Source organism: Pezoporus flaviventris, unplaced genomic scaffold, assembly GCF_033815535.1.
Source record: "Pezoporus flaviventris isolate CSIRO_AGI_PZ_B2104156 unplaced genomic scaffold, CSIRO_AGI_Pfla_v1 ptg000029l, whole genome shotgun sequence".
In the NCBI taxonomy this organism is placed as follows: Eukaryota; Metazoa; Chordata; class Aves; order Psittaciformes; family Psittacidae; genus Pezoporus; species Pezoporus flaviventris.
This window is the reverse complement of record NW_026892577.1, coordinates 11441094-11463995: the sequence shown is the minus strand read 5'-3', so window position 1 is coordinate 11463995 and position 22902 is coordinate 11441094. Positions and strand designations below refer to the sequence as shown.

At 42.9% G+C, this 22902-nt stretch overlaps 1 protein-coding gene across 22 annotated transcripts in view; it reads right to left on the bottom strand.

Moving 5' to 3' along the window:
* The window catches only part of LCOR (ligand dependent nuclear receptor corepressor), an 80558-nt gene extending 59119 nt beyond the window's left edge, over positions 1-21439 (bottom strand). For 4 of the 22 annotated variants that reach the window (XM_061458990.1, XM_061458993.1, XM_061458999.1 and 1 more), the window contains exons 1-2: positions 21267-21396; positions 4688-4780 (exon numbers count right to left, since the gene is read on the bottom strand). Coding sequence is in view for 4 of the 22 variants with exons in the window: in XM_061459008.1 (XP_061314992.1) it covers positions 21267-21363 (97 nt within the window). In the remaining 18 variants the exon portion in view is untranslated. Of the gene's footprint in view, positions 1-4687; positions 4781-14599; positions 14699-21266 lie in introns of all 22 variants that reach the window. The other 18 variants (XM_061458989.1, XM_061459000.1, XM_061459002.1 and 15 more) reach the window with 15 other exon arrangements.
* Positions 21440-22902: the final 1463 nt, after the last annotated feature.

The window sequence follows — 22902 nt, the reverse complement described above, 5'->3', positions numbered from 1 at the left end:
AAGTGCCAAGAACCTTTTTACTCTGTGATTTGTGATTGTAAAAGTCTGATGTTAAATAAATCTCCATCATAAGCCATTACATTACTGCCCCCATGAAGAGTTTGCCTTCTGACTCCAGCTAGCTAACAGCATCCTGAAAAGTCTTACAATATGTAAAGATGCACCACTTAACAAGTCAAGTGATTATCTCACTAAAACATCAGTGAGTGTATCTAAATTCTGATTAAGCAGCTAACAGAAAAGAAGAATCTAGATCATGCGAAGAAGGCTGAATCATGACTACAGTGAATACGAGGCATGCCTGATGTTTTGAGAAGACTTCTCAAACTCTAAAAAAGTACCCTTCAGTCTTTTCAGATGGACTGTTCAGTTCTGTCAACAGAAAGGATGATCTAAGTGAAATCAGCAGGTGATACAGGCAGCTACACAAAGTGAAAGGATTAACAGAAAGCAAGGCAGCAGGGAAAAGATATCCACCTTAAACAAAAATCCCCCAACCAAGCAGATCAGCACAGAGAGAAGTATCTTAACACTGAAAGATGTGAATTCTGTGAGCACAGAATTCATACTAGCTACAGAGCAGATTACAAGGACTAATTTTCACCACTGAAATCACATTTGAAGGTATACCTCAAGTGAGGCATTCGTGAGCCTACAACACAAGATGCAAACTCAAAGGGAAAACACCTAAGCCTCACAGCCCCTCCAGCTTTATTGCCCTTTACACAACAATAGTATCAAGACCACAATGGTACAAAGTCAGCACATGACAACATCACACAAGATACAGCTGTGTTACTATTGCTACCCTTGTGCCAACAGAACTAAATAGTAACTGAAATACCTGCCCTTCATTCACACCTCGAGTTATGCCTGTGCACTAAGGCTGCAAGCCCTGATATTTCTCTGGAAACAGCAGCATAAGCACAGCTGCTGATGACACTGTAACAAAAGATTACAGCAGCAAAACAGCTTGGTGCTGAAGTAAGTTGTGGGAACTGAAACTGCCAAACATGATGGAGCATTCATTACTCAGTGTACAATAGGAGCAGTGAACATTCTTTAAAAACTACACACAGATGCAAGAAACTTACACTGAGCAGCTTTAAGACAGCTTGGCTTTTGGGGTTTAGTGGAAACTTTTCCCAAAGAGCAAGAGACTGATAAATCTCTCACTTCCAATGTTATGCAATGTTTGCCATCATTTCATGTAGCAGCTTTCTGAATCTCACTAACCTTTCAGCTTCAGATATGTACCATCAATTCCATAAGCTATGCCTGCAGATGAGCTTCCCAGGAGAAGCACATACTTTCTTTGGGTATTTTGTGTCCAACTACAACTGGAGTTACGCTGAACTTTTCTTTTTCCTCCTTGGCAGTAACGTGGGACAGAAGAAAGGCTGCTTAACACCAGGCTTTTCTAGTCACACTTTTGCATTTGCACTGGCAATACACCAGCACCTGTTCAGGCACAGGCAGAAGACTATGAGAAAAATAACCCATTTTGCTTGCCTTATTTCTAGACAAGAACAATTTCCTGGCTTAGGCCAGGAACAAATGGCAGGACCAGGGACAGCTTACACAGCAACACTGCTGAAATCAAGACCTGTTCGAATTTCTCATTCCCTCTCTCGGATTGCCTTTCTCTTATTCAGATTTGAGACAGACATCTGAAGTAGGTACTGGATCAGAGCTGAAAATCATAGTCAGAAGAAAATCCTTTGGGATTCAGTTGATGCAAACGTAACGTGACAGTGAACACAACTTTTATGATGGCCATTCAGGATTTCAAAGTTATGCCCAAGTATCTTTTCTGAGTAGCTACAATGAATTTGGTGTCTACAGTACATTTAACCGTTGACTTTGCACTTACCAAAGTAAGTTTAAGTCTTCCTCAAGCCAAGCAGGTCTGTGCAACTTTTTGACTGCAGAAGCCCAGTCTTCTGTCTCATTTACTCCAGACCTTTTATAATTCACAAAATCACTGTGGGTTGGAAGAGACCTTAGAGATCATCTAGTTCCAACCTCCCTACCATGGGCAGGACACCTTCCACTAGATCATGTTGGTCAAAGTCCCATCCAGCCTGGCCTTGAACACTTCCTGAAGCACAGCATGTTACCAGCCTTGCATAACTAAAGAAGTCAAACATTTAATCCACTGTATTTTGGTTGAGGCCACCCTATTCCCACACAACTTTTGTTTTCAGCCTAGTTGAAGTTCTTTGCTTGAAAACAGCATGTGTGATCTGAATTTGAAAGAAGACAGCAGTCCCACGCTTTCTGCACACTAAATTCCTCAATGAGATTGAATTACAGCAGAATTTCAGACTATGCTCACAGTTAATCAAATTTGGGTTTCTAGTCAAGAATATCAGATTGTTAAAGATAAAATGTGTGGAGATCAGGCTTCCAGAACAACCACCCTTGCTTCAATTTTATAGGTGGTATCTCAGTGAAAAGGTCTTGGCAGACCTGTTACTGCCTCAGATCTGTTCAAAGAATTAATCCCTGTTTAGGATGCTCAGCAGATCTAAAAGCATTTCTTTGGTGCTAAGTAAAGAAACACTGGGAGAACACTCAGCCTTCTAAGCTGACTACTACAGGGTCTGTGTTCAAAATCAGAGTGAAATTTTCCAGGTAATCTATACACAAAGCTCCTCAAGCTTGGCATTGCACATTATGTTGTATTGCTAAATTCACTGGAGACAGACAACCTCTATATGAAGAAACAACAAAAAAAAACTTCACAGTTTTGAGTGACAGTTTGCTAGAAAAGCTTCAGCTTTTAAGATAAGAGTCGCTGTCCACCTGTACCCAAAGCAGCCCTTTTTGTGGCTTCTGAACATTCCTTCCAGAGCAAAATCTGAGAAACGGATTGCCTAATTCAGGGCTAGGAGCTGCCAGAAGCGCAGCCATATAACCAGTGAAGGAATTTGATACAAACTGTGCTTCTGCAGGCTACATGTTAATCATCTGATCCTAAGGGTTTAGAAGTCTAGAGTAGCACTAACAGATATTCAAAGTTACAAAATCGGCTGTGTCTATGACACTTAGTAAGTATCTTCTCTTAAGGGCAGCTTTTCCCTACAGAATTCTTCATACACAAGTTTCTCTGAAAGAAAAAGAGTATCATGCACATGTAATGAACAAAGTATCACAAAGAATGAACAATAAATTGCTGAAGACAGGGTGTGCAGGAAGCACAAGTAACAATTTCATGTAAAGTGCCTTGCTCCTCATTACCCCACCGTTTTATACCTTAAATCCTCTGAAGGTTATATCAAATATAGGCAACATTTTTAAGAAAGTGGTTTGTTGACACTAGAAACATTTCCAGGCTCAAGGAATATTTGACTTCTAGAATACCTTGTGCTTCAGCAAACTTGATAAAATAAACAATAGTATTCAATAAGTCTTAAATTCCCTTGAAAAGCTTGTAAGCAACCATACCAAACTCACTTTTCTGTAAAACCACAGGAATAACACTGAAGGGGTGAGTGAAGTAATGGACCACAAAAATAAGACACAGTGGAACACCAGAACAAGTGCTGCACTTCCCTAGCACTGGTTCTTCTGAGAGCATCTAGCAAAGTAGCTAAGTTGAAAATCTGAAATCTTACCTAAATTTACTACCCATGTACAGAGCTAGACAGTATAAATGAAAATCCAATTACTTCAAATGGTAGCCAAGAAGACAGGCAACAGTTTTAACAAAAGAAATTCAAACCACGTGAAGACTCCATTTACAAGAGATAAAGAACGTAAGTGCACTGCACAGGGCTGCAGAGGAACCTGCAAAGTCTACAGCTACTCAATGAACACTGCATTCAGCATCAAATTCACTTCTGTAATTTAAATAGTTGCTTGTAGTAGTCAGTAGTTTGTTCAATTAGATATAGTAGTAGTTGAATACATGAGACACTCCAAGAGGTGGCTGAGACAAAAATACAGTTTTAAAAATAGCACATTAGTTTAATGCTGTCTTCTGTATCTTTGAACTGCTGATTACTGCCAGACAATTGCTTACATAACAGAAAACATGCACTAGCTCATTTTGCAATAACTGCACCATCACAAAACACATTTTAAAGGAAGCTGCATTATAAACTCTGCAAAAGTAGTTTAGCTCAGGGTTTACTTTTCCAGACAACTGGTTTCTTACAAATACCAGAATAATGCAACCTGTGATGCAGGGATTCAAAAAAACTTCAGCGTGCAATTCTAGTTTTTCATTATTTGATGAAAGTATTTCTGTAGATATTTGACTATTTCAAGTATTTAAAAATCTCTCCTAGAGCCTGTATTCATGCATTCAGAAGTCTGAAGCGGTCTTTCATAAATATGTTGACCACGGGTCTAAAGATTTTATATGTTTTTGGATTAACCTACAGTTAATCGTATTAGACAAAGAGCCAAGATTTTCAAGAATGAGTGCTAAAGCTGTAACACTAAATAAGCCCGGCTCCTTTAAAACCAACACTGAAATGCTTCCTACTCCTGCACCCATTTTAAAGTCACCAATAAGCATTAGTCAGACTGCAGAAAAAGTGTTTCTAACAGCAGGCTTCTGAATATGCATAATGCCAATAAAGCAAATTACATTTTCAAAAATAGTAATAATAATCTATGTGCAATTAATATAGTGGCAACATTTTAATGCAAAAATAAATTGTTTAAATATACTAACATCCTAGTCTTGGGATATCCAGTCAAGCTACGCAAAGAGATGTGTTTGTCCCTTGCATACTCCCAAATGTGGAAGTAGGATCAGAAACTGGATCTGGAAGAAAGGGTAAACAGCATGTTAGTTAAATTCACAGAGGATACTATGGAGATGTTGCAAACATTAGTGAAGACAAATACATAAATGACCTAGACAGAAAATAAAATCAGTTTGGAAACAAAAATGTCTCATGAAAAAAATAATTTCAAACACTCAATGTAGAGGAAACGTGAGGATAGAGGAAGAGAAAGTGAAATGAAAGAAACCTAAAAGCAGCAACAGTGGACAGTCAGCTGAATATTTGCATTGAAAAACAGTTTGGAGTTGCAGAGGTATCAAACAGAGCAGGGAAATTAAAGTTCTTTCTACAGTCTTTGAGCCAGTAACAATAGCCATCTCCTTGCACAATTGCAGGGACTGAAAAATTCCCCTTCAATCCCAGCAAGTGGAAAGCTCTTCTCAATGGCAAATCAAGTTCTGCAGGAGGTAGGGTTTAATTTTTTTGAAGCAAAGTTAACATACGGTTAGCATAAGCCTACGCAGCAGGTTCTTCCAGTACTTCTGCTGCTCACGGCTTTGTGTGGAACAGGAGGAAGCTAACAAAATGCATCCATTTTTACAGGTGCAACTCAACCTCATATTGTTCAGGTTTATTCATGTGGTCCTTGAGAAAAGAAACCAAAACAGCTAGCTCAACTATTACAAAAGAAAGAAAGAAAAATGGATAAAATCCCTTCACCCTTTACTTTCACCTTACTTTCCTGAGCATCACATCCACTCATCATCCATCATGGCAAATGTCTGCACCATCCGCTTTAAGGGCAAAAGCAACAGGAGGAAAGAACTGACTCTACCTTTTAGAAAGGCTGCAAGAGGATCCCCACCTGCAGTAGCCACATAAATACAAAAGCAGAAGCTTCATTACCCAGCATACATCTTCAGGGATTGTCAAACCTTTGTTCTTAGAAATATTCCCAGGCACAAAGTAAGAACCATTTAGTCTTCTTCATTCCCAAAGTAACAGAATACGCTAATTCTACAGAATTAAGTAATTCTCAGTAACAAGCCTTCTGTAAGGCAACCATGTAGATGCTTTACACTCAGGGCAGATCAGAGAGGAAAACAACAAAAAACCTTTTTAACAGAAGCCATCTTTCCACCTATCATATTGCTGTATCTTAAGACAAGCTCCAGCATTGATGCTTGTGCTTCAGTTTATGCGTATCATCATCACATGATAACAGGAGACTGAAGGTTTTCCCTCCTCTTGACAACTGCTAAGCTACCAATTTCTGAAATAAGTCATTCTGATGAAGATGTTCAATCATGAACATCTACAGCTTGTGCTCGTGGTGTAATAGCAAGAATAAAGAAACAGTTCCTACCAGTCTGCCTCATCTTTGACAGAGACTGGTTAGTCCAGCATACTTCAATGGAAATTCGAACAACAGACTCCCAGGCATCCCTCAAGCCAAAGGCACATGAAACACTGCTTTTAAAGGATTGTAGTACCATTTTAAGGTAGTTCAAACTACAGGGACACTACAGAACTGAGAACCACATCATCTCATTGAAGAACTCAATGCTTTTTAGGAAGATGTGAGGCTTTGGACACAACAAAAACCCTCAATCTTTGCTTTTTGCACCGGGGATATTGGCAAAGTATTTATGTCTTTTGCCCCTTTTGAATTATCAGTGCTAGCATGAGGCAAAACTCAGGGAGACAAACTCCAATCAAGCAAGATTCAAAGCACAGTTTCATAAGCGTGTCTTTCAGCAGTAACAGCAGGTTCTGCAGCCCTTCCATTCTCTGCTCCATAACCCAATTCCTGCCCCTGCACTCTATCAGTTACACTGGTGCAAATTCATGCGAATGTGTAAGAAACAAGTGATTTTGCAGTGTGCATGTCTCCTTTCTCCTTTTTAAGGAGTAATTTCTGAAGTCCACCTTGCATAAGAACGGCTGCTCAGGGTTAAGACAAAGGCTTAATTAGCCCAGAAACCCCGTTCCAAAAAGGGCAATATGTAAGTGGCCACATAAGGGGTTGCTGTAAACAACACCACCATGAAAATCAATCCACTCTGCATCTGCTTAGGAGCTAGTAGTGCAGCTACTGCTTAAGAGACTGTCCAAGAACAGAGTATGCACTTAGTCTGATCAGTTAGATGCATAACTGCTTACAACTGCTTGCAAGTAAAAACCATGGGAGATGTGTACTACAGTGAGGATGCTGGAGAATCAAGGACTGTTATAACAGAAAAGAAATGCCTTCTGGGAACAGTTCTTATTCCAGTTCTCTCTCCTCCCTCCTGCACTGGTCTGACATAGTCCTGTTGCTCTCCTTGGTCAACTTTCAAGAGTTGCTGGCTGACAAATCTCAGCAGATGAATTCAGCATAAGTACTGACCTGCCCTTAGCTCTACCTGATGACTCCAGTTTGGAAGCAAGCCCTGTGCTGACATCCAGCCTTGCCTAAACACAAAACTCCTAACCAGCAGCCATGCTAAATATGCATCCTGACTGACTGACCACACAGAAAGCCTAGTCCAAACCTGCTTGACCTGTACACCTTGTGATCATACCACATTATCCTCTCTGGTAGGGATTGTTTCTCAGTGAAAAGGAAAAAATACAGAACTAAAACAAGAATGCTTCACAGCCATCTGATGTAATGAAGGGCTGACTATCCTCAGGAGGTTCCCATGGTTAAAATCTACCGTCTCTGCCATTTGAGAGAGCATTGCCCCTAAACAAGCTGTGTTTTTACAAGAAAATTCACATCCTTTGGATGTGCATTCTATTTCCTGTGGTAGAACCAAGACCTTTCCTGAAGGATCTTATAGATTACCCAGCATTAAACAACTGTATTGTCCCATTCTGCTGATTTAGGTTAAATGATGTAAAATTGCTATTTCTCCAAAAAACCTCTACCTACTACAAATGCAAAGCAAATCCTCACAGTTTGGCAAGGTCTGTAAGTGGACTTGTAGCTTCTTCAAAGTCAGGGTGAAATAGTTCATTTATTATGCTCTAGCACAATCTCTCCTTTATTTAAAAAGGGGAAAAAAAGTCTACTGAATGCTTCCTGTAGCATCTTCTACCCACAGGTTTAGGACATATAAACTATAATCAATACATTTCAATATTTTCCACTTAAACAGTTATTTTCCACAGAGACTAACTTCATGCCTTTTCAGAAATCTGAACCTCTATAAACCTGCTTACATTACTGGGATGCAATACAATTTAACAAATAAATAGTGTAATGTTTAACTTTATGCTGAAAAGAAAAAACAAACCCAAACTCAAAAGCCAACAGTGGTTCTACTAAATATTCCCAAGGACCATTTTCTGATGCTGATTTCCTTAAAAGAAAGATTCTCTGATGACTATCTCGGCAAATCTCTGTTCTGTCCTAACCCACATAACGCCTTAATGGAAAACAATGAGCTTTTAGAATAGTTTTTTTCCAGGTAACTTCTATCTGCTTTATGAGACTGGAGGAAAAAAAAAACCCAGCACAAAATCACAGAATGGTTTGGGTTGGAAGGGACCTTCAAGATCACCTAGCTCCAACCACCCTGCCATGGCAGGGACACCTTCCACAGGCCCAGACAACTTCCACCAGACCAGGTTGCCTACCTGCCTTCTCCCACCAGTCTGTTCCCATACACTATCCCCCAAAGTCTAATGCTAAAATATTAATAAGCAAAGGCTTCCAAAGAATATACTTCTTCCTCTCTCATGGGAAAAATGACCAGTACTTACTTGAAACTGGGTTTTCCCTGCAGTGGGAAATATGTTGACCATTTCCCAAAAATTCTAAGATGTATTTGGAAGACTATCGGTTGACCTGTTTTTCCAGTACCTTAGAAATAAATAGTCATGATTTCCCTGCAGACAGGTCTCTTAGTTATGCTTACCCCCACCCCACCCCGATCAAAAAAGAAAAGGAAAAAAAAAAAAGCCCACACCCCAAAACGAATAAAAAACCCCCAACCACCACAAAACAGAAATGCCTGTTTACAGCTATACTTTATGCAAAAATTATTTCATTGCTCTGGTTGACCTTCCATGTTTCTCGTCTCTGGATTTCACAGATCTCTCAACTAAACCACCTATACCATTTAGTATGGCACTCACAGCTAATTTAATCCAGAGGCAGAACAACAGAAACTTCTTAATTCTTTGTTTTAGATGAACCTTTACATCCCTTCAGACAAGGCAAGTAATTATACAGCTATTAAAGTATATCATCTCCTTTTCTAAAAGGATTCGTTGTGATGTTTGACCCTCATTTATGCTAAATCTGAATTTTCAAAAAAGACCTGGTTTTAAGAAAGAGATTCATTTTCATTCACTGGTTCTGAGAGGAAAGACTCGAGATATTTCAAGGCTAGGATGTCCCATTAACTCATCTTTGGCTCTAGCTTGTATACCTCCCCTTGGACTGAACTAACGAGGAGTCACTTGAATAAAAGAATGCGTTACCAAGGAGGTTGAAAGCCTGTAGATAAGTACAGTGTGTCATTTTAAGCAAGCTTACAACCTTTTGTGTGACCACCTGAGGCAAAAGTTCATATTCCCAAGACTATCTGAATCACTCTGCTTTAGCTCCCAACCTCAAGCGTGGGTTTAGCCCCCAGTGTGGACTGACACCAAAGTGTGAGCTATTACTGGACTAACAGCCAGAGCCCATTTGCACACTGGCTGCCATGCTGACAGAAAGCAAGGATTTGTCCACTTCCCATGCCTCAGCAGAAGCTGCTCCAAACAGGCACCAGGGCCCTTCCCCAGCCACTGTGAACAGATGCTCAGAGGCACAGAACACCACATGCAAGGATTCCTCCACATACCTATATCCATGGCTTTCCTTCAGGCCCACTCACAGCTGGGGTCCGACACACCCTGCTTAGCCTAACCTAGGACCTCTCACTAAAGGAAAGGCTTATCAAACTTCAGCTTTAGGACCCAGCTTGCAAAAAGACACTGATACGGTTGTGCTAGTAAAACTATGGGGCAGCAAAGCAGTGTTCAGAGCAGGGATTATTTAGAGGTTGGTTTTGTTTTGTTTTTTTTTTTGGGGGGGGGGGCGGTTGCACAGAAAGTTCTGCTACCACCACCAGAATCTCAACACTATGCAATAAATTCAGCACTCTTAACCCTTCAAGTCTCCCAGTGCAAACCAGCCCTGAAACTGGTTGTCTGCTGCTTACAGGCAGAATCAGAGAAACCTTCCTAGGCAGCACCATGGCATGCTGAGAGCAAAGACGAAGTCAGAGAATCTCTCATCTCTTCCCCTGAACTGAATATGAAAGAACTATTCCTCTGCCCAAGGCATGGCGGTTGGAACTAGATGATCTTAAGGTCCTCTTCGACCTAAACTATTCTACAATTCTTCTGCAGCAACATAAAATGCTCCCTGTTCCAGATAATGGAAGGACAGACAGGATAGAACATCAAGCAGGATTTAGGGTTAGGATGCTGAAATGCCCATGAGCATGACAAGCAGAAGGTGATGGTTTCTGGGGAACTAGTGATTTTGCATAGAATTTTTTTTTTTTAAGTAGGTTTAGTACGTTTAGTTCTTAGAGAAAAAGTTTCCAAAAATAACTGCTTATTCTCTGAAGTTTGTGAGGTGTCATCACAAGCACATTTAGCTGCTAAAGTTCACCAACATGCCAGTAAGTATAGACCAAAACAGCTGTGATTGACTTCTCCCTGCATGCCTTTCCCTCCACCACCTCCCATTATACACAAAGCTGCATAAGGCATTTCCTATCCCAGGGCAGGATCAGTCCTTGGGCTAGGAGGGATTGAGAAAATTTAAAGCCCTATCTGCTGTTCTTATTTGGGGCACAGAATTCAGCTCAAAGTACAAGCAGCAGGAAGATACGAATTCAAGATTAGTCACAGGCAAACAGATGATTCGGGAACAAGAACCAATCTGTTTGTTACAGGCAAGGAAGGCAGCCTCCATGGCAAAGGAGGCTACAGGCCTGCAACATCTTTTAACTTATGAAGTCAATTTTTAATCTAATTTGAAACTGAGCAACTTGTTGAGCAGAGTAACCTCCGAACTCTGTATTCAAATTTGTTAGTGCACTCAGCCTGTGACCTCAGCTAAGGTTCTAGTAAAATAAGAGTGAGCTGGAAGAGCTGTTAGGAGAAGACTTTGATACCCAGACTATCAGTGCACCTAGGAACTACCAAACAGCTTGGTGTCCACTCCACACCTCAGATATCTTCTAGTCATTAAAACCACGTCCTCCTGACACCAGAAAGATGGCTTACCTGTTGTCTCAGGGTATTTGCCAACACAGGGCATGGAGACTACATCACTCAAGTTTACACTCAAGCCTATGCTCCATTCTCAACCACAAGAAGGGAACATAGGAGCACTATTGAAATTTTTAGATCTATCACAAACTCTGTAGCAGAAGTCTGACCTTCACAGCAAAGTTCGTGAAAGGGAAAATACAGAAGCTCTGAGGACAGGGAGCACAGCATTTAAACCAGACCTACTTAATGCCACTCTAACCTTCTTGCAGAAGTTAGTTTTCAATTTGAAGCTCTCCAGAGCTAGTCTCCTCAGCGATATCCATTTTTGGATAAAATATATTTTTAAATAGTCGAGTATGAGAAGCAAAAGGGAAAAGTCAATCCTAATCGAGTACATGACTATCAGCTCATGCTCCTTAACACCTACAACCACTTTGGAAAAGGAAAAAGAAAAAACTAGCTCTTGTTTACAAATCATTTAGAGCAGTAATTTTCAAACTGTGGGCTCCTGAAAAGCATAAAGACCCCACACAATTTAAACTATTGGCAATAGTCTTATTTTTCCATGGTTGCTTCTTGCCAACTCCAGGTTGAAAACCACTGATTTAAGAGAGCCTGGGCAAAACACAGTTCTCAACAGTTTAGGCTTGTTCAAGAGATAAATACAGCATTCCTGCTGAATTGAAAAGACCATACGCAGAATGGACCTTACGTGGCCTGTCTCAACTGAGCACTGAAGCTGTTTGGCCCCAAAACACTGCACATCACTCAAGAAAAATTGCAGAGGCAAGACCAAAGGACTAGATTTTTGTGAAGGGTTTACAAAAAATACTCCTGTAAGATACAATAATTAGGTTCTGGTAGCATCTTACCACACAGTTCCAGACAATTATATTTTTACTACTTTGTAAGAAGGCACATGATGACAAGGAGGACATAAACGTATAAAACCCAAGAGAAACGTGTGGGCAGTGCTTAAGCATTTATCTAGAAATACCAGTACTTGCTCTAATTTTGTCCCTCAAGTACAAGCTAGAATAACCTAAACATTCACAGAAACATTTCAGGGAGAAGTTACTTTTTCCCCCCCCTCCAAGAGATTTTGACACTTCATTTTTACACAGGCTCAGTATATTTGTCTTACACAACACATTCTGAAGAAGGGATACTCATCTAAACCTACACACAACCAACATTTCGCACTTAGTTTTTCCCTCACACTTTTCCATCTTTCACTCAATGTTGTAGTATTTTGAAAGATAGTAAGTTAGAGCATGTAGTTAAATGATAACCACTGAGGGCACTGAAATGTTTCACTTCCAGTTGAATAGGAGTACAACTTTTCCAAAGGAAACTTAAACCCAGCAAGAGCACTCCCCTTATTCAGAGTGAGGTCAATTAGATCAAGAAATGATCAACAGAACAAAAGTGCAGAAGCTTTTTTCCAAGAAAAGTTTTCCTCACTGCCTGTTTTGGGAGTGAAGACTGGTTCTTCCACAGGGAATAAACAGATCCTTGTAAGAAACCCCAAAAGATAAATTATAGTATCATGTAAACTTAAGTTTCACTAATCACTTCAAAATGTAAAATAGCTAGGGATAAGGTAACTATGCTCCTCCTTTTCTAAAGGATGTAAATGGAATCACTGCTTTAAGAAGACTGCTATAAGTTGTCTTAGGTCAGAAAAGGAAATGACCTCCCTGGTTTCCTATTCTGTTGCTTTTCCAAAGCAAGATGGATGTTATTAAGTGTTCACCTCTGCAAAAAGTTTTCTTCACACAAAAGACACAATGGTATGTTTTCAGAAACACATCTAGAGATCATGATGAAACATCACTTTGAAAGCAGCTTTCATCTTTTTTTTTACCACAACTGTGAATCTTACCAAGGAGATGACCAAAACTGAGACAAGGTCTACTCTAACAACAGCTTAACATATTCACAAAAAGGACAAACTAAGTAAGAAATAACCCAAGAGCCAAGCAAACCTTTTTTGCTATGAATATTTAAACAAAGACAATCCATTCTGTGTATTCCAATATATTTATATATTTCTTAAGGAAGCCCAAGACTGCAGGACACAAGGCATAGGCTGAGAGGACTCTTCTGGACACAAGGCTCTCCAGCTGAAGCGTACAAGCACATCACTGTGACTAATCTGTGGCTATCCCACAACGAAGTTTCAAAACTGACCCACATGTCTGTCCATGCATTAAACACAAGCACAGTACATAAGAGCTTTGTGCATTTGAATTGCTGCAGAGTTTAACAGCTGCAGGACTAGCCTGCCCTTGCAAAGAACTAGGCTGAACTCAAAGTCTGTTACACAGGTAACACAGCCCATTACATATATACAGTAGCAAAAGAAGCCAAACAGAACATTGCTACAGAGTAGTGACTGATACTGAAGAACATGAGCGTTATGTACTGGCCTGGAAGCATTAAAGCGAGGAATTGCAGGCTGTGGACTGAAACTTTCACATCCTTTTGTGTAACCAATGAAAAAAGAAAATCAAGAAATGAAGATCTCTGTAGCTTGACTACCTGTTCCTCTTCCTACTCTGGCAGTTACTCCACTTTTGAAACATGACCACCATCCTATCCTAGTAACAGCAGAGGAGGGAGAAAGACCATATCAGATACAGATTCATCTATGCAATTCTCTCCAGCTAGATACTGGAGTACCTGTACTGTAAGCATACATAAAAAAATGTTCAAAGAGAACCAGGAAATTTTTCATTAGTAAACTCAGCTCAAGAGTTAAGATTGCCTGGTGGCCTCTGATGTCTTTCCACACTGCTGGATTCAGCTTCTGAAAGCCTGCTTTGTTCATGAATACTAGGCTCTTGTCCAGTCCTCTTTTCTCCCCCTCTTCTCCCTCCCATAAAATAGCATGGTCCTCAGGGCATAAGGAACATCCTTTGTCTCCCTGCAAATCTTCCCTGTGCAGCCACTTTGCTGCCACCTCTGGAAAATGCAACAAGAGTACCATCTTTTCTCTTCTCTGTAAGAAGAATGGAAAAAAACAGACGGGAGACTTCATCTAATGCAATTTTACTATGCAGTAGGAAGTGGTGTCCTGCAGAAATGTTGAAACACCATAACCTCTACTTCATCTTTCATGTGCTAGCAGCATTGACATGTAACTTAAATCTCCTACTCAGCTTTGAGAGCTTACAGTTTTTTGTGACCCCACCATAAAAGAACACACAATACTACACAAGTAAACTAAATCTGAGGTAAAAGGTAAATGACTTGAAGATGTCCAGAGAAATAACAGTACAGCATTCTTCAAGAGAAAAAGGAAGAAGCTGAAGTTCTCCTTTTCCAAAGGATCTAAGGCCATATGGATTTATCCGAGAGAACTGAGGAACCCCAGAGACCTGCAGAGACTCTGAGGAGAGCTTGTGTAAAGATGCAACTTCTTAATGGAGGCACTGGATAAAAGCATCCAATGTGGTTGCAAAAGCAAAGCCCACAGTTCATTATCAGGGAGAGAGCATAGTATAATCCACGGCACTTTGAGGAGGGAGAATGAAGCAATTTTCCTGCTACTGTAAATGAAAACAATGCATGCAGAAATTAGCACTTACTCAGCAAAAGACAACTTGGATTTGTGCATGTGTGACAAGACCAGCTGAATAGCCTCAACTCTTCATTCTCTGCCTCTCCATGCTCTGCAGATGTTGTAGCTAAATAAACAAATAAATAGACTGTTTTCCAGTCAGGTCTGATCAGGGAACCAATTCACCAAGTTGCCACACATAGTTGTGCCCGCACAGAGGAGGACTATTTAAGCCAGTGGAGACAGTGCTGCTGTCAAACATAACCACAGTCTGTAGCACAGTTATAATACAGAACACAGACACTAGAAAACTCCCTGCCTTAGGAGGAGGCCGTTCTCTTCTCCCCTTCCCTTTCACCCCAGAGGTGTGATCCCATTCTCCAGTACTTCAGGTAAGCTCTCCTGCTCATCTCATTCCTAATTAGGATGACTCAGGTTACTAAACACCACCAGAAGATTAGCTGGTTTTGCAGTCTTCTGTCAGTTTAGTCAAAACAAGCACTACCACCCGTTTTAGCTAGGGGTGGAACGCAGACTGGCTCAGCCCATCCCATCCAAGCCTGACCTCAGAAAAACCCAAAAGTTTTGTATTTTTCAGAGAATTAGAAATACTCACCTCAGTAACCTTCAAGAACAAAAGCTTCATCCTCTTAAGAGTGAAATCATATATACAAAGGAGGGTGAGGAAGAAGACTGGAAAATCCCCTGTAAAATACTGCATTACTGTCCCCTCCACCCCAATCAGTATGACAGGGTTATCTTTCTTTAACCTTATTAAATGCCTGGTTTTCCTCAAACCTTGCCTAGACTGACTTTAAGGAAGCACTCTTATCGTTATTTTACATTAGCCATGAAAGAACATAAGTTCTCAGACAAGAAAAACCCAAACCAAAACACATGACAGTACTTGTCTGTGTGTAAGACAGCCTAAGATGGCAGAGCATTAAGCCATTTAAGTACTATGCAATAAAAATTTAGACAACTGAGCACAAGAACTGGGATTCTGTATCATCAGTTCTTAAAGTGCAGTTACTATATTTCTGTACATAAGAGTATTTGGACTGTCATCAATATATGGCACAAACTGTCAAAAAATGGCTTAAAAATTTGGAACTGTCCCTCGGGTACTCTAAAACAGTGCCATACCACAAAGCTGTTAATCTGTACTGTGTATATATATATATATATCAATATAAATACTACAAAGATTTTATCTAGGTGAATTTGGACTATTTTCTGCATGTACAGAATGGATTACTGTAATTCATTTGGAGACACTGTTAAAAGTGGGGGAACTCTGAATGTCATTAGCTCTTAGTTAAAAATTAAGTCAAAAACCCCAACACTTCCTGCAGAATTAATGTGTCCCACGAAGGAACCCTCCCTCCCTACAGGGACGGTTATTACTTCACGTAAGTTGAAATAGATTTTTGTTGAAATACAAAACAAACTCAGTGATTTGGCATTGTCCAAAATTTCACATCACAGGCACCAGAAGAACTCAAGATGCTCTAATAGAAAGTGATTATCAATATTTTCTTGAGTATGCTTTTGTGTGGTTGACATCATCTCTGCCAGGGTAGAAGCGATTCTTCATTTGCAAACAGCGAAACAAGGGCAAATGTGAAGTGATTTATAGTGAATCTAAAGAGATCTTTGAGACAAATCTAGACTCATCCCTGCAGTTCAACTTCTACTGTTCTTCAGATGCATACCATCCTTCCATGCACATCTTAAAGTGAAGCTAAGCATCAAGCTGTAAATTTCATTCCTTACAACTAAAGATTTTCATTTTTAAATGACAGCTGACGATTTTTCTTTCCCTAGCACAACTTTGCCATAAAAGAGTAATTCTCCCTCCCTATATTTATCCTGCCAACAGGCAAAAGTGTTTGTTTGTAGATAGATATTCTTGAACAAACCTCCAGCTACTATAGTGTAAAGTTGCCGTACAATGGGCTTATACTAACTAAAAAGAAAAGCGGCAAGCTGCAGCTACATTAAATGCTAGTTGAAATAAGGCAAATAGTACCACTGGCACATATGCTGGGAACATGGCTGGAGGCGTACATAAAACAGATACCGGTTTAGAATAGCCCTACATTTAAACTTTTACTTTAGCACTTAAACTTGCTTTTTATTATTATTTTGTATCAACATCAGGGCTACAAGCTTTTTCATTTTGCAACAAAGAAATACAATCTGCCCTTTGAACGTTAAACTGTTAAACACTCGGAGACAAACCTACTTCCAAACCACGGAGATAACAATGCTGTTTGGAAGCAGCAGCTAATTCATACCATATACAGGCTGGAACTATACCCAAGCAATAATTAAGATAAGAAAATGTAATAAAGATTTCAGAATTATTCAACTGTTAGACACCTTCTTCTGATTAATATTAATTTCTAATACTTCCTGATGTATCACGTTTCTTCCCCAGGAGCCACATTTCAGTCCCAAGTATCCAAGGGCATGGAAGATCACCACTATTCAACAAATGAATACACAGAAACAGATCAGGCACTCAGGTTGCAGTATTTCCCCAGCAACAATCATTTAACCAAAAAAAAAAATTGCTCCTTGTTTTGACAGTTTAAAAGCAAAATCAACAGTTAAGCAGCATCTCAGTGAAACACCAGAGCTCAAGATGATTGGAAATGTCAGAGGTTTTCCCTTTAAATCACCACCTTGGTTCCGAAACCAGGATCACTGCTGAAGAGAACTAACACATTCCTTCCCTGCTCCCAGCTCCCCAACCCAGGCTGTAATTCAGTCAGGGAGTCTCCAAGAGCATGGCTAATATTTAACAAAGGGCCAAGCATCACCAGCGAGTAGAAACACGCGTGACCACCTCGATCTACCACTCCAATAACCACACAGCATTGCAATGCTGTAACTGCCTGTAGAGAAGGTGTCAGCAGGGTTTTAGGGATGTCTTCTCCCTCAAACTCCCCATTTCTTAGCTGACCTGATCTCACCATCCATATCCAATTCAGCAAGTGCCTGAACAGCAGGTGACTGGAGGCTGGGAGGAGGGGAATTATAAAAAAATAAAACCGTCACATACATTTATCTCCAGGCATCTGCTTTTGGCCACTGAGAAAGACGCTAACACTCAAGACTGATACAGAGAACACATATGTCAGCATCCAACAGTTATCACATGGCATATCGTGTCTCTAAAATCAAAGTTCTACCAGGGCATCAAGACCCTGTGTACCACTCCTGACTATCCTCCTATGCTGTGGTTCGACAGCTCGATGCATCTCATTGCAAAGAGAGCTCAGAAACCCCTTCCCCACACTTCCCTCCAGCTTGGGGCACAGCATACTGCTCCCTCAATTGCATCCCAGCTTCAACAGAACTGCTCACTTGTCCTCCACAAGCCACAACGCTTTCCTCCTCCCCCCAAAAATGGGCTTGAAATGCATGACAAGGAAGGAAGGTTTAAGCCAAATCGGTTCCCTGAGCTACCTCCCACAAAAAGCTGCACTGACACAACCAAAGCTGCAACTCTGTGACGGTTCAAGATGATCTGTATCTTTGCTCTTTTTCTTTCCACCAGCTATGCATCCTCACCCTCTTCCTTGTGCTAGCATTGGTATTTGCCTGACCCAACAGCCAGACAGCTAAGGGAGCTATACTAGCAAAAAATTATTCCAATTCCTCCAAGAAATGATGGGGTTTTGTCAGCACAGCTCCCCTGGATTGTCTCCCTGTGCGCAAAGGTGGTCCTTCAGCCCTCGTAAGTTCTTGCTCCCCTTGACAGCACAAACTGTCATGAAGCCACAGTCCAAAAGAGCAGCCTATTGCAGAAGCAAGAGATGAAAGTGAAGTGAATTACTTAAGCCATTTTTATTGCTAAATGCTCTAGTTCAAACCACAAGCTTTATTTTTTTCTGACTACCACACTGTCTGATACTAGAATTACTTCTCAGGGAATGATGCTAACAGAGAATCCCACACACATCAGATTTATTTACAGAATTCAAAATGAATAGGTATTTCTGAAGTAACAGAAGGGGTTTTCATACTCTGCTTCCCCATATTTATCTATCTGTATTTATGACAGTAACAAATTCTTAAAGACTTCTACGAAGGGCCAAGGTGAACCAGAACATTACATCATTTGACAGGTCAAATTCCAACTCTCAAGGAACAATGCCAAAACTGTTTGAAAAGACAAGAGGGATGTGTCTGGGGCACAAGGTGATGACCACAGCATAATTTCAGCTGAACATCCTGGGCTTGTGCAATAAACCTTTTACATTTCTATTAAAATCATATCAAAAAGGTAACAACACATTTACATGACCCAACAATTTATGCAGCATTCATACTAGGAACAGGGCAGGTCCCTAGACCTCATAAAACTGATCAATTTGAGGTGGAAACTATTTATGACATAGTGCCATCCAGATAAAAGTCACAAAGCATTGTTACACTTTGGACTTTATTTTTTTAAGAAATGGTTTTGTACTTCACCTCCAAAAAAAATCCCAGTCAACTCTGTGTTTACTAGAGTTCACAGTATCTTTCGTCAAAACACACAGAGAGGGGCTTTCACAAGGGAAATCTTTTGGAGAAACAAAACATATATCAAATTTAAGTATGAGGAAGAGATATGAAAGGGACAGAGGAGAAAACTTCTCCAGGAGCTAGCAGTTTAAATGGCTTTAGGGAAGTGGAACAAGGCGTGTATAAATGGGGGTGGCAGGGGGTGGTGGTGGTGGTGTTTGTTTTAGGTTTTAGCACATAGGGTTGCTAAGAACTTTAATAAGGTAGTGATTTCCTTGAGTCTGTAGATAACACAAACTTCTTCACCTACCCAAGATTTTCACAAAGAGCAGCATAACGAACAGACAAAATTCCTGCATTTCACCCCAAGATCTTCAACAGCTTTGAAACAGTCTTTTTTCTCCCGTTTCTTCCCCCCCCCCCCCCCCCCCCCCCCCTCACATTTACTCCTCATTGCTGTCTGGTTAAGCTCTGAGCTGCAGGACAGCTCCACTGGAGAATTCAGAGACCCGAGGAGAGAGCAGCAGGGAGCGAGAGCAAGACAAGATGATACGCTACAAGTAGGGAGTTTAGAAAGGACTAGAACAGGTGATCCCCAGCACTCGAGGTAAGAGGAGATGAGAAAAGGAGACAGAAGTAAAATAAATCCAGTTCAAGCAGAGGTGGAAGCCAACAAAATGTTCCTAACATAACGGAGCTAGAATCAAAATAAAACTCCATAAACCGGATATAGAAGCATCAGTAAATGGCTGGAAAGAAAAACCATCACTTGTGTGTAGAAGCCCGAGTTTCTCAGCAATGTAATGAAGCCCTTGAATCGCTTTATGCTTAAAACCAGTTAATTGTTCATATTAATCTGGAGTTCACAAGCATCTAGAGCATGCTTTTGTACTGCAGAAATTTACATTCAGATGAGGCCAAAAATATACACGGCAGCAGTAACAGCTCCTAGTGTAACCAAAAAAGGTGCTTCAAATCCCTGATAATGAACTAGGATGCTGGGCTAACTGACAATAAGAGGTTTAACTCTGCACACAAGGAACTGAAGTGAATCTGTGACTGTTATTATAGATTACCTACACTGAGCAGTCCCCAGCAGATTATGGCCATATTTGCATGCTTAAAAATAAAATGAGGATCTGTGCTCAGTTAAAAGCAAGAGGCCAAACAAGCAGAGACATACCAGTGCTCTGGTTCAAGATTTTTAAGATTACTCTGGAAGTTTGTAGTCTGCTGGTGTCAAAGCTATGTTACTATCTTTGCAGACACTCACCAAATTACTGGCCTAGAGCTGGTGTTTATGTGTGAGTTGGGACCCGCAGAAAAAGGCCTTGCTTTTTTGGCAGGGAAAGAGAGAAAAGAATGAAAATGTGTATTTTGAAATGGGGAAAATTACTCAAGATGAAAGGGCATCCGGGACTTCTTTTTCAAAACCCCCAATATTAGATTGCAAGGAGCCTGCATAACAACAAACGCGCCCAAGAGAGAAGGAGGAAAAAAAAGGGGAGGTTGGGGTGGAGGAAGAAGAGAAAAGCAGTCAAATATCCTTTTAAGCCCCCGCGGCCGCGCTCCGGATCCACGGCGTCAATCCGGCACCCCGATCCTCAACTTTCTGCCGGCCCCGCCGCCGCGCTCTCCCCATCTCTCCTCGAGCCTCCCCCCGTTTCTCCTCCCGTCGGGGCACAGGCCGGGCGCGCCGCCGGCTCCGCGGCATCCCTCCCTCCTCTTCCTCCCTCGCCGCCGCCTCGCCTCACGGCGGCGGGCCGGGGGCAGGTGAGCCGGGCCGGGCTCGCCTCCCGCAGCGGCGGATGGGCAGTGACAGTCGGGCCGCTCCCCGCCGGCGGGCGCGGCCCCGGCGTAAACAAGTTTGAAGGGGCCGCGGCCGGGCCGTGCCGGGAGGAGCGGGCGCGGCGCTGACAGGGGCCGCACAAAAGGGCAGGGCAGGACCCCCCCACTCCCGGCTCCCTCCCCGGCGAAGGGCGGGGCCGGGCCCGGCGCCGCTCGTCTCACGGCGGCGGGGGGAAGGGGGGCGGACCCGCAGGCCGCGGCGCCGCTCGTCTCACGGCCACCCCCCCCCCCCATCCGAACCCACGGTGGAGCCTTCTCCCGGCGGCCGCCACCGCCGCGGCCGGCCCGGCCCGGCCCGGCCTCCCCGCCGCGCCGCCGTCCCTCACCTACACAGTGAATGAGCTTGTGTCGCCACGAATCGAGCTGGTGGCGGACGCCGCGCCTCTCGATGGAGCACTGCTGCCGCCCGCACGGGCTCGCCATCTTCTGGGCGGCGGGCGGGGGTGGGGGCGGCGGCGGGCACGGCCGGGGGGGGCAGGGACGGGAAGGAAGGGCCGCGCGCCGCGCCGCGCCACGCCCACCCGCCCTCAGCGCCCGCCTCGCCGCGCCGCGCCGCGCCACGCAGGCGCCGCCGGCCCGCGGCACGCCCCGCCCCGCCCCTTCCAGCCGCGCCTGCGCCACACAGGCCCCAAACCCACCGCCCCGCCCGCTGCCTGCCCGCACGCGAGGCAGCGCCGCGCCCGCCCGCTTGGGGGCGCTGCCGTCCCCGGTCACCGCCCCTGAGCGACATCCCGCCCGTGAGAGAAGGTGGCTGCCTGAGGGGATGTCCCGCCCCTGAGCCATCACCGTCCCTCTGGGAACATCCCGTCCCTCCTGAGGGATCCTTGTCTCCTGGGAAGACATCCTGCTCCTGAAAGATGGTCCCTCAGGGAACGTCACACGTCCTGAGAGATCCCTCTCCCCTGAGAGGACATCCCGCCTCTGAGGGATCACTGTCCCCTCGGGGAACATCCCATCCCAGAAGAGTCACCGTTCTCTGAGGAGACATTCCACTCCTGAGGGGAACACATAGTTTTCTGTCAGGAAGAGTTTAAATCTCCTCATCCACTCGACAGTGTGGTTAAAAGCACCAGGTCTATCGGTGGCCATGGTGAAAAGGAAGGACATTTAGCTGCAATGGCCAAGAGGCCTCCCAATACTGATCCCGCAGTGACAGCTCCCTCACACCTCCATCTCCTGTGTTTTAGTGGTGTTCATTTTCACCCCTGCACCACAAAGACCTCCCTCTGGGGAGCTCAGACAATGTAAGGGGGTTGATGCAATAACACCATTTCTGGTGGCAAGCCGTGAGCACATGGATAGGCAGGGAAAGGTGTGCAATGGAGGAAAACATTGGCACCAGCTTTCTGCAAGCTCAAGGGATGAGCTCAGTGAGGTGAAATGTCTTAACCCAAACCCTGCCACAAGGCCAGAGTAAAGCCTGGGAGCCATGACCTTCACTCCCCACCCCTAACCACCGGAGCCATTACCGTCATCTTGCCAAGACACATGCTATTAGGGCATTTGAAAGGCAGAGAGGTCAGAGCTAGCAGTGTGCAGATGTGGTAGTAGGATGTCCCAGATAAGATGTTTCCTGTGGAGACAGAGGAGTGTTTAAGCCACCATTCAGGTGCAGTTGCAGCTGCAGCTGCAGTAAGCCAGCTGTCCTATTCAAAGGGAACTCCAAAAGGCATACAGCTGGCTTTTCGTGCATGGAGGTCAAGAGCAATGAGCCCATCCCACAAAAGGAGACCAAGTCAGCTCAGTTTGGTTAGTCCATCAAAAGGAAAGTAAACGGAGGTGTGCTTGCTCTGCATGTGTACTGGAGAAGTCCCAAGGGGTATGAATTCCAAGGAAGGGACAGAGCTATCTAAAGCCAAAGGGAAGCAGAAGGACAGGTTATTAATGGCTGTTAATGCCATCATGGGGAAAGTCAGAGGAAGGTTTTTAACTGTAGGAGGTAGAACTTCCCAGAGCAGACAG